The 12,541-nt window shown below is 50.3% G+C and overlaps 1 protein-coding gene across 2 annotated transcripts in view; it reads right to left on the bottom strand.

The window, feature by feature from the left end:
* TRAK1 (trafficking kinesin protein 1) overlaps positions 1-12,541 on the bottom strand; it is a 104,637-nt gene that overhangs the window by 30,474 nt on the left and 61,622 nt on the right. For both annotated transcript variants that reach the window (XM_082849146.1, XM_082849147.1), the window contains 4 exons: positions 6,528-6,644; positions 3,814-3,914; positions 2,874-2,982; positions 909-987 (listed from right to left, as the gene is read on the bottom strand). In XM_082849146.1, coding sequence (XP_082705272.1) covers positions 909-987; positions 2,874-2,982; positions 3,814-3,914; positions 6,528-6,644 — 406 coding nt within the window. The remainder of the gene's footprint in view (positions 1-908; positions 988-2,873; positions 2,983-3,813; positions 3,915-6,527; positions 6,645-12,541) is intronic.

Below are 12,541 nucleotides of genomic sequence, written 5' to 3'. Positions count from 1 at the left end.
ATCTTTATTACAAGACAGGGGGGAGTAGTGGAGAGGGCACGTGAAGATGGCTTGGAGGGAGGGTCCCCATCTTCCTATATGGGCTCGGTCTGTCGTGAGGAGGAACCGGCCCACCGGCTGTGGCTCGCAGGCTCTGTGTGGGTCCTCACCCCACTGCCCAGAGCCACCTCCCCAGAGAAAATCGGGCAGGCTTTCGCAGTCAGCCCGGAGGTGCTATAGCAAACAGAAGGCGCCTCTGGCCAATTCTGCACGTTCCACACAGGAACACACCCCCATCGGTAACAGGAACCCCTGCTGCACTCTGTTCTAGAAAGGAACTATCGCCATGCACAACACAATGCCCCTGGGCGTTTTCAACCCATATTCAGAGCCGTAACTCATTTGACTAGATTTAAACATAGGGTGCGTTTCATTGACTTAGTGTTTTGCGGACACTCAGAATACTGTGTTGCCCGTTTGTCTTAACGTGTAAACTTATAATGGAGAGGGTGGGGGGAAGCACATCGTATTTGCAAAGCTGAGAGCTCCGGCCTCAACGTTTACACATCAAATTACTGATACTATAAGGCTGTTCTTCCACATCTTCAGCTCAGGACTCCGATGCTGGACCTAACTCAGACATTCGATAACCAATATTCCAGCAGAAAGCCAAAATTAAAATTAATTTTAATTAATTGCGAGAGACTGGGAATGTATGGCTGACAACACCGCACCCGCTGTCTCATACACGAGGGTGAGGGGAGCCACACAAGATGAGGGGAGGCCTCTAGTTTTCAGAAAAAATGCTACTGAGCCCAGGCTGGCAGGAAGACCACACTCTATCAGGGGATGCAAATCCGTCTGGTCTTAATGATGGCAGGTGGGGAAAGTAAAAGCGGGGGACGGGAGGGGCGGGGGGCAGGCCATACTCAGCTCCTTCACGCAGTCGTTGACCAGCTGCTGCTCCTTTTCTTCATAGGTAATGGTCTCCGTCTTCAGCTGGCAGGCCTGTGGACAAGGCTCAGGTCAGAGATCCCACAGTCGCACCTGGACAGCCTAGGGGATGCAGCAAGGGCTAACCCGGGTCTGGAAAGCTGCCCTTCAGCATCTCCCCAGCTGTGACCCACTGAGCCCTCAGATAGAGAAAGTCAATCCCAACCACTAGAGGGCACCACACGAAGCAGCTGCTAAAACTCTTGTGAGCGCCCCCTCGATCAGTCGGCCTGTCTATTCACGTGTGTCTGTCCTGGCTCACAGTCATGGAACCCCCTTGTGACCCAAACAGTGGCTATGACACAGCCCTGCCTACCGTGGGCATTCTAAGGATAATCACCACCACAAGAATGGCTAACACTTAGCACACCTACTACGTGCCGGGCACCATCCTCTGAGTCTCTGAGTGGGAGTTAGACCTGTTGTATTCAGCTGAGTAAAAACAGGGTAGAATATGAAAGCATTAAAGTTCAGAGACCCAAGAGCTACCCCTCGGACTCTGGATGGCTTTGCTCCTGGCTGAAAAGGTGGGAAGATAAGACACCTGAAGGCCCCAAGAAAATGCCCCAGTTAGAGAGGTATCTCTGAGTCCTCAGGTCCTGGCCCCGGAGATGCCACGGTCCTGAAAGCCAGATGCAGGAGCCGGAATCTGTGGCTGGGATCAGATTCCCTCCGCTTGCTTTAGGGGAAGACTCCAACAGAGGGACAAATTGCTGTGTGCCTGGGGCTAGAGCATTTACTTGGGGCAGATGCTGGAACTCAGAATGGGGAAAACTGGACTGTCGTCGTGGCTCAGCCACTGCCTGGCAGAGAAAGCTTGGTCGCACTGGGCTTATGTCTCCCATCAGTAAACGAGAGGCTGGAAGAGTTGATGGCTAAGAGACACGAATGACCCTTTCCTCAGGCAGAAGAGCATCCTGTTAAGCCCAGACATGAGGCTCTTCCCAACATGTGAGGCAAGTTCGAGGTGACAGGTGGTCTGCCCTACTGGAGGGACTTTGGGGAACCCTGGGCCAGCTTAGGTGAACATGCAGCCCAAACTTGACAGACAAGGGCCTGATCGATAGGGCTGTACCACACCTCTGGCTAGAGAGCATAAACTCACTGATAATTAAACAAAAAGTACCAAATTTGCACGCATCTGTATTTCTGGATGGGGTAGTGGGTGAAGGGCAATAATGTGGGGTTTGGAGCCACAGAGACTTACAAACCCTGGCTCTGTTGCTCACTAATTTGCAAGATCTTCGGCAATCAAAACACCTAGTAGCCTGGGTCCCGGTTTTCCCTACTGTAAATGAGAATCAGAGTAACCGGCTTCCAGCTTTGTTTTGAAGATTTTTTAAAAAAAAGAATGCAGGCAAAGTACCCACCACAGTGACTAGCCAATCAGAAACACTCAAAAGCACGGGTTTCCAAGCTGCCTCACTCAGTTCAACCTTTTTAAGTTAACTGTCTAAGAAATACGTCTCCAAGTTCTCGGGTACTATTAGGGCACATCTGACCTGCAGTAAAGTGAAAACGAGGCTTTCACACCAGGCCTCCAAGTCACTTCTACGTCCGAGCTGGAGACCACCACGGCAAGGCCCCACTTTCCAGGAGCTTTGGCCCTGACCGAGAAGGAGAAGGGTTTGCCACTCTTACCCAGCCTCACGCTGCGTAATTCACCAGTCCGTCTGCTGCAGCCCGGACAGTATGTGCTGCCCTTTGAAGGCAATGCCCAGCTCATAAATGAGGCACGCCCCCTGGGCACTTGGTGTGGCTGTGACCCCAGGTCCACATGGCTCTTTCACAGACCATCACCCTGGAGGACGGCGGGGCTGTAATCACTGCTATTCTCACCAGACATGCAAAACGGGACCACCACCCTTGCAGAGGGGACGAGGTCAGGGAGTGCACTTCACCTCTGATCGAAGTACAACGTTCTCCTCTTCAAGGTCCTTCAGCTTCTTCTGGAGAGAATCCAGATGGAAGTAATTCTGGACGGAGGAGGACGACTCATTCCTCTTCAACCTGGGGGAGAAAGTTCACTTTCTAGGGAGGGAGGCATTTCCTCCGACCACCTGGCAAGCCATGGAGAAGCACAAAGAAGGGCCGTTTCAAGGAAAGCTCACGAAAGGTGCAGGGGTGACAATGACCCGTCAGGCTGGTCCCTCACCACCAGGAAAACAGCACAGGCTTACAACACTTCAGAGCCACATCCCGACCCTTTGCTGCCACTTTGCCTCAGGTTTCGGGGGAACCAGCTCTATTTGAAGCCTACACGATCTGGGATGCCTTCTATGTGCCAAGAACTATTTTAAGTACTCTACGTGTATGAACCCATTCAGTGCTCACAGCCCTAAGAACTGAGTACTATTATTATGCCCACTTTACAAATGAGGAAGCAAGCACAGAGAGGTTAATAACTTGGCCACGAGCCACAGAGCCAAGATCTGAACTCAGGCCATCGGGCTCTAGAGTTCATGTTCCTAATAGGAGACTCTGCTGCCACAGAGAAGCCCCTCCCCCCAGGCACCCCCCAAGGACCCACCACAGCACTGCTGGCTCCAGAACCCTGTATTTCCTCCAAATGCAGAGTCCAGCCTGTTACTCCTTAACAGCCAGGCCAAACCAATCTGAACTGACAAATAAGCAGTAAGACCCAGGAAGAGGAAAACTAAAATCCCATCAGAATAGGAAAATCCATCTGTCGGAGGCACTCAGAGATGTCTGGCTTACAGAAGGCTGAGAGCAGCTGACCTGTGCTGCCAGGGAAGGTGATGCTGTCTAGGCAACTCCAAGCACATGGACCACAGCCAGCCAGTGCTCTGGCCTCTAGAGACAGGCCCTTGGGTGACTTACGGGGTGGAGCACACAGACTCCGGCTCGCTCTCCTCTGCGGCGCTGGTGTAGAACTGAAGCAGCTCATCCTTCATGGACAGTTCATGCCGGAGCTGTGACACCTGCACAAACACAGCCCGTCACGCGCTCTCTAAGTGCGACAGCATCCCCACTCGTGCTTAATTAAACACTTATTGCTCACTGACAACATTTTTTAAATTCCTCACTCAAAGTGAAGGCATGCCACCGATTTTGTGCTATTCAAGGAAAACAAAGGGTTGAGTTTGATCCCATTCAAGAAAAATACAATCAATTACTTTTTGGCAAAAATCCCTCTGTTTAAATTTGTAGTTTTTACTTCGGTACAAAGAAGAGGTGAGAGGGGACTAGAAGGTGCTAGAATGATGGCTGGGGCGGGGGTGGGGGGGGGGGCAGCAAGACAGCAGAGGGGCTTTGCAAGTAAATGGATGACCAGCTGGGAAAACACTCAGAGAAGCGGACCATGTTACCACATGGAGGAAGAGGCCATTCACTTCTGCCAAAACCAAATCCCATCTCGGACCAGGACCCCTGGTGTTGTCAGTTCCGGGTGGGCAGCTGCAAGCAGCGAGCCCGGCAACCCTTGTTCTCCCGCTTGGAAAATCTCATAGCGCCACCTTGTGACTGCTACACCCTCACAGGAATTCTGGCCAAGCTTGGCCAGACCTTGCTTTGTACTCAATGACTACAAGATAGGCATTCCAGATACAGGAAGAAAAGAGGCAACCATGAGGAACTGGCCGTACCGACTACTCTGCAAGGATGGCTCTGCAAGTCGCACTTATTTATACTTCAGGTTTAAAATAAACCTGAGCCATAAAGATTTTCACCTGCCCTTTCCCCATTCAGCACCGATGAATAGGCAACCAGCACTGTGAGCGAGGATCATAATCGTTTTAATTCTTTCTTGTTTCTAATTTGATTTGGGGTCTATAGTTGATCCCAACTTTCCTACACAACACCGCGAATATATTTTATCTTCCATGGAGAAACCAGCTTTATGTGCGTAAAGGCTTCGGCTTCAACACCTAGACTGATCATTTAATGATGTGCCCAGGGGAAACAGTTTTCAAACTCCAAGGTTTCCCAAGGGGACAGAAAGTCACTTCCACCCCCAAGTGCAGGATGCACTTTGTGCGAGGAAAGGAAGCCCCAAGCAAGGGCAGCACCTTGGAGAAGTAGCGCGTGAGGGGCGACGGGTGACCATTTACTGGTTCCTGATGGCATGTCCCTCTGCTCAGAAGGGACCAAGTAGGGGGCCAGGCTGACCTTCTCCCATACTTGGGAGAAGGGAGATTCAGGTCATGATGCTGGAGGCCGGGAGAGCAGGGGTCAACTTTATTTCTCCTTGAACACGACCGTATCTTACCTCATCACCTTTTAAAGAAAGCCCAGGATTAAAACTTGCCTTTATACAGTGCTGTACATCAATTATATCTCAGTAACACCGGAAGGGGAAAAAAAATCAATAAAAATTACAATAAACCCTTAAAAAAATGTTTTCTTATCGAGTGGCTACTCTGTTTCATCACACTAAATGATTGGTAAACCCAGACAACAATAGCTGGGAATATCTTTAATGAGGAAAAAGTCTGAATACGTCTTAGGGACATGAATAAGGGCATCCCCGTCGCCACCCCCCCCCAAGAAAGTTTCTGATAGAAAATAAGGGAGAAGAAATGAGAAGAAGGAAAGCCAATCAAAGTCCTCACAGTTCAGATTCACTGTTCAAAGGCCAGTTAGGGGGCTTCCCTGGTGGCACAGTGGTTGAGAGTCCGCCTGCCGATGCAGGGGACACGGGTTCGTGCCCCGGTCCGGGAAGATCCCACATGCTGCGGAGCGGCTGGGCCCGTGAGCCATGGCCGCTGAGCCTGCGTGTCCGGAGCCTGTGCTCCGCAACGGGAGAGGCCACAACAGTGAGAGGCCCGCGTACCGCAAAAAAAAAAAAAAAGAAAGAAAAAAAGGCCAGTTAGGATGATGGCAAAGACACTAGCAAGGGGGGCCTGGCTGTAAGCTCCTAATTCTGGTTGTAGCAAACCCCCCCGACTCTGCAGCCTTCCTCCTCCGTCCACACTGTATCCCTCCCAGAAAACCGGTGCCGCTCCTCTGAGACCTCAGCCCCTAAGTTAAGCCTAAAATGTTCTTCCCCTGCCCCCCACCCCCCATAATGATGGGGCCGAAGATATAGACCAAGATTTGTATCATTAACATAGTAGGGCTTCGATCATGAAAACAATAGGTTATTTTTGGTTTTGTTTTAGAAACACAAGATTATATTGTGCTGATGAAGGGGCAATCACTGCCTCACTCTGCAGCATGGCTGCAGTTCCTTCTCCGCCTGCCAACGCCCACCCCGGCTCAGGAATCTCCTCTCATTGTTGGAATAGCCTGTGTGCCCTTCAGCCAGCTCTGAGTGTCTTTCTCAGCTGACATGATGATCTAGACTCCTGGAGGACACGGGCTGTAGCTGGCCCACACTGGGGGCCTACTGACCATGTGAGGGCTGGTCCCAGCCTGGGCGACCCGTCCACACTGTCGGAAGGAGACACAGATGAACAGGAGGGGCAGCAGGAAGGCAGCTCTCCATGTCCGGGGAGGGCCTTCCCCAGCGGGATGCCATGAAATCATCACCTTCCTCAGGCACGCCTTTTGCGGCACCCAAGCCCCTGCAGACGCCCCTGCTGGCAGGTCCTCACCTCCTCCCTGATGTGTTCCACCTGCTCCTCCAGCAACTCATTCCTCTCGGTTAGTGTCTTGTTCTTCTTCAACAACGACTGGCCGATCCGAGCAGCCAACTCTAGATCCCGCTCTTTCTGTGAAAGGCAGAAGCGAGAGCAGAGGTTGAGAAAACCCGTGCTTCCAGCAGGAGCCCACAGAACTCAGGGTCAACTGAGGAAAACAAGGGCGTTCAGCAAGGACAAGGGAATCAACTAATTCACCATCCACGCACCAGCGTCTGATACCTGTTCAAAGAGGAGCTCACTCAGCTACCAGGGCCCCAAGCAATGAAAGGGAACCTTCCGATCTAATGAAAACAAGTCTCTTCCTACAGGAAAGACATGCTTCCAAAAACCTTTCTATCCAACTGCTTTTGGTCCTTGTGTAATCATTTGATAACCTATCTCTCTACCTGAAGGGCTGGGCTATTGTATCGCCAGCACCCAGCACAGGGAGACACTCGGTAAGTATTTGCTCAGTGAATAAGTGAATCCAGAAATTCCAAAGTGCACTTAAAATAGCCAAGGCAGCCTCTCTGGCACACGTGAAGCTGGAATTTACTGAGTTCCTTAGATTTACCGCGTATGAAACAAAAATGTTTAAAGTTACTCTAAAACAGGATACAGTTATGTTTCTTTTACTTATGGAAGGTAGGCTACTTAGGCTTTATTTTTTTTAAAAAATAGCTTTAAAAACGGAGAAACAATGCATAACATTGCCCTACTTCAGAAACAAAGACTTTTGCAGACAGAATTTTCTGTTAGCTCAGTTGCTGACATTTAGAGCACAGCAGGGCACAGAGGAAAATCTTTACTGGCATACGAAGATACAGCTGCCTTTATGGGAGGAAAGTTGTTGCCTGACAGTGGGGACAGCGGCGTGGACGCCGTCACCAAATGCAGACTCACTGATCCTTGCTGGTGAAACTGCTGGCCATCACGAGTAGAGGCACTTGCTCCCTTTTAGGCGGGGATTGGCATGGGGAGGAGAACTCCAGAAAACGAAATCCTTTTAGAAGCCTACGCTAATTATTCTGCTCATCTGGTGTAAAAAAGCAGAAGAAGAGGGACATGGGGTTTTGAGCAGAAAAAAGCTGGGGATTCAGGAATCCCCGCTTCTGATAACAATGTAGTCTTACAGCTTCCACTCATCCCAAACACAGATTAGAAACCATCAGTAGGTTGAGAATCATTTTAGTCATGGCAACCGCCATCTTGTTTTAAATGACATTCAACAGCATAGATCTGAAAGACCAAAGTGCATTCCACATAGTAAGGTTATCACTTCATGCTTAAATTTTGCTTGTCACACATTTACCGACAACCTAAGAGGCATTTCTTATAGCAGGTACCCGTCAAAAGTTTAACTGCTCCAGGTGAACCGTTCTACCCTAAAATTTGAGAGTCTGGGTTCTGATTCAACATCCCTGGGGCCCAGTTCCCTCGTCTGCGAGATGAGGTAGGGTGGACGGGCAGACTTGCTGAGGGACCCTTGGAAGAATCTTCTAGCTCTATGATTCATTGAGTTGTAAGATATTTCAAAAAGCATCTTTTGTTTCTAACTTTTTATATATCCACCAAATTATACCATACAACAGTAGCACACCTTCCTTTGCTCATCGCGGGACTTTCGCTGAATTACGAGCAGAGCACTGGAGGTCAGAGCATAGTTTGGGGGGACTGAATCCAACAGCGATTTGGCTCTCTGGAGCTCTTGCATGAATGATGGTCTCTCTCCCCTAGGTCTTCCATGGTCCTGAAACCTGTAACTGCTGTCCCAGAAGCCAGCTGGGTGTCATGTCAAGTGAGCCATAAATTCCTCCAACTCTTTCCCAATCTGTGCCTCCCCCTCATGCCCTCCCAGGGAACAAAGGGGACCAGTGAGTCTGCCCAACGAACCGAGACGCCCCTCTCTGTGCATTCATCCGTGCCGGCTACTGTGTCTACCAAGGAGGGTCCTTATCTCAGTGGCCCTTTATTACTTTTCAGACACAACGGTTGTGCGTATTTGGTACTGGGAGGAAATGACCCACAGGGATTGTGTGAGGGAACCCACTTCTCCAGGGGCCGTCTCAAAATTAGCAACTAGTGCAGGTGGTTTCAGCTGGCTAGCTCTCCGTGAAAACTGTAGTACCACTGTCCATTTCCCTTTGGAAGTGTGGTCTCCATACATCTCTCACTCCAGTCTGTTAAATCTTTCTACTAGAGCAAGCCCTCAGACTGAATACCCAGCAGGTGCTTCATGCTCGCTGGTTCACTGCCTACCGTTCTGTGCTGCTTGCCGTCACGCAATCCAGCTGCTAAGTTCCAGCGCACATAGACATTTCGTAGGCAGATTTCAGTGCAAACGAATCAAGCCAGAATCATAATGATGAAGACAGGCTGGGCAAGGCACCGATGAGCACGTGAAGAATGCTGAAGGCGTCCCACGGCACACAGGGGCCAGAACCCAAGAGGAATGGGACGCAGGCAGGGGAAGGAAACAAATGCTGAGGGGCTCGACAACGAAGCCCCTCGCCCCTCCCCACTATACCCTAATACACGTCAAATCTCAGACTTGAGGGCCTCCTTGCCCTCCGGAGGGGAAAACTCTCACTTTGTCTACACCCAAAATCTAATCTGTATAGTAACATAAAGAAAATGCTCTGCTGGAAAAAAAAAAAAAAAAAAAAGGAAGTTAGAGTAAAAATATTCAGAGATGAAATGAAATTCTTAAACAAAAAAGTCATCAGAAGGTCTCTGGTTTTTCTAAGGCAAAAGGCCAGTTGGGTTTCTCTTTAAGAATTTCAGTAATCGGGCTTCCCTGGTGGCGCAGTGGTTGAGAGTTCGCCTGCCGATGCAGGGGACATGGGTTCGTGCCCCGTTCCGGGAAGATCCCACATGCCGCGGAGCGGCTGGGCCCGTGAGCCACGGCCGCTGAGCCTGCGCGTCCGGAGCCTGTGCTCCGCAACGGGAGAGGCCACAGCAGTGAGAGGCCCGCGTGCCGCAAAAAAAAAAAAAAAAAAAAAAAAAAAAGAACTTCAGTAATGAAAAGAGTCTCATTTCTTACAACCAGCCAACATGTGATAAATATTTACTTCGAAAACCAGGAAAACAGCTAGGAAATGACCACTGGATCAAACTCCAGTAAGAAAATAAGACCATAAATAAGTCTCAATTTGGAAATCAGCTATTAGAAGAACTGGTTCTTTTATTCCCCAGGAGATGGCGGTCAGGTGGGGCTCATTCTGGCTCTCCTAGCTCCCTCTCCGCAGCTATGTTTCGCTGAAAACTTAATGCACTGTAGGATATACGTATATGTATGGCTGATTCATTTTGCTGGGCAGTAGAAGTTAACACAACCTTGTAAAGCAACTATACTCCAATAAATTTTTTTTTAAAAAAGACTGTGACTTGTGTCTGCTGAGACACAAGTCTCTTTTAGCAATGACCATGAACACTCGAGCCGCCTGGCACGGCCCCAGAGACGGAGAGCTGCCTGCCTCCCACGCTGAGCAGCTGACTCATCTCATTCACCCATTTGGGGATAAAAAAGCATGACTAAGGAGCTCCTGGAATAACCCTCTCCGTAACTGGGGAGGAGACAGCTTTGCCCAAAGGTAAATTCCGAACAGCAGCAAAAGCCAGGGCGAGCTGCAGGATCCTCTTCCCCTTTAACCCGAAAGCAAACTCTTCACATTGGCCAAGGGCTGTGCTCCGGCATCCCGTGCAAATCCCGCCAGCACCCCGCCTGCCTGCGGCAGCCGTGCAAAACCAAAGCAAACGACCAGAGGAAACGGAACCAAAGCCAAGAAAAGCACAGCATGGCACAACCTTCACGTGACTGGGGCAATTAGACTTTAACCAGGAAACCCGCCTAGTTCCAAAGAAAGGCAGCAACTGAGATGTGATTCTTATCAGGAAAAGGAGAGGCACAGCATTGTATATAAAACACACTGATGCACACAGACCATGGCCATGGTGAGCTGTTAAAAATAAAACAAAAAGCACAGCAAAGAGCCACCTGAAGAGACTGCCCCACAAATATTCTTTTGAGCAACTCAGTTTTTTTTTTAAAGACGACAGCATACTTCTTGATACAGTGACACTCATTTAAGCAATGAGCTGTGAAGTGCTGATGACCAGGATCTCCACACAGGGCTGGAGTCCCAGGCTCCTCTGACGTGGTCCTCAAACATCCAAGCAGAGACGGGTCTGGCCCTGCAAAGTCCTCACCCAGCCCTGCCAGCTCACACCCGGCAGGAGCCAGGAACCACGGGCCATGGATACTCACTGAAGCAGCATCCCATTAAAAAAAAAGTTATCCAGTTCATGTTTTTAAAGTAAAAATGTCTCATTGACAATCAACTCACCGTACTCCCCAAAACTAAATAAACAGGGCAGTAAAAACTACAGCCAAAATCAGCAGGGCCACGTGCATAGTGGTTAAGGGCCCGGGCTGGAAGGCAGCTGAGCCACCGGGTGTCGTCTGTCCTCTCAAATGCAGGTCCCCTCACAGCAGGATGGGGGAAATAGTGGCATCTACTTCTGAGAACTACCGCAGAATTAATGAGATGATGCACAGATGACACCCAGCTCTCAAAGTTTACCCTTAATTTTAAGCGTGACCACAGAGGCAGACACTTCTCAAAGGCCCATCATTTCCAAGATTAAAAGGGCAAAAGAAATCAGGACCCAACAGGGTCCTCGCCTTGGAAAAACTTCTAACCAATCCAGTTGGATGAACAAAGCCAACAGAATGACAGGGTGGTTCCTGAGCTCAGGGCTGGCTGGGGCACGGACTACCTGGGGCTGGGGGAGTGTGACAGCTTCAGAGATCCCCAATGAGCCCTGCAGTATGACACTCAAGGCAAGAAAAGACAGAGGGGCCCAACGGTGCAAAAGGTCACAGGTGGGAGAGCAGGAGGCAGGTCCCGGTGATGAGTATTAAGAGGATTCAGGAATGTGATCAAGTGTGTAGCCTTGAATGCCGTGCCAAGGAGTTCTGAGTGTCGCGGGAAGCCGAGGTCATTAAAGAGGGCGTGGGAGGGTGGCAGCTGCAGGGAAGATGACAGCAGAGAGAAAACTCAAATCTCACTGCCAGGGCTCCAGGAGCTGGAGTGGTGGCCTTGGAAAAAAAATAATAAAGGTACAGACATAGGACCTCCCTCAGAAGACTTGAGGACTAATTGGGTATGGAGTGAGGAGTGGATTTAGAAACAGGACACTGTTGGGGAAAATTGACACAGCAGGAAGGGGGAACATGGTGGAAACTATTTTCAAAAGTTGGTGGTGCCAACCAAGCTAGCCTACGAGGTCACTAATGCCAGCCGCCAAGACGGCTGCAACTGGAGAGTCACCAGAAGGCCAGTGCCCTAAAATGCCTCACCAACGGCCCTGTCACACGGCCAAAAAATCTAAACTCACTTATTCGGGGCTGAGGAGTTTGTAACTTCCCTGACATGCAGGTGGTCAAGCGGGTCTCGGCTCCTGCCCTGTCTCAGCTTCACTGGGTCTACCCGTGGGTGGCCTTCAGGAGAATGGGAGGGGAGTGTGTAGCAGGGCAGGTGAACCCTCAGGAACTTGAGGTAGGGGTAGGGGAGTATTGGAAGGGTCCAGCCCTCAGAGCAGGTAGGAGAACACTGGATGTGCAGAAGGGAAAAGCGCAGGGAAAGAGAGAGACATAAAAATGGGGTGAAAAGGGCTTCTCTGGTGGCGCAGTGGTTGAGGGTCCGCCTGCCGATGTAGCGGACCCGGGTTCGTGCCCTGGTCTGGGGGGAATCCCACATGCCGCGGAGCGGCTAGGCCCGAGAGCCGTGGCCGCTGGGCCTGCGTATCCGGAGCCTGTGCTCCGCGGTGGGAGAGGCCACAGCAGTGGCAGTCCTGCGTACCGCAAAAATAAATAAATAAATAAAGGGATGAAAAGATGCCCCCACCAAAAAACCTCAGGTCCCACACTCCTGCTTGGTCCTGCGTTTCAACTTTGTTCTGCCACTGGCTGAAAATGATGATTT

This window comes from Leucopleurus acutus (genome assembly GCF_964270905.1).
Source record: "Leucopleurus acutus genome assembly, chromosome: 10".
Lineage (NCBI taxonomy): Eukaryota > Metazoa > Chordata > Mammalia > Artiodactyla > Delphinidae > Leucopleurus > Leucopleurus acutus.
The sequence above is the reverse complement of the archived record's forward strand: the minus strand, read 5'-3'. Positions and strand labels throughout refer to the sequence as shown.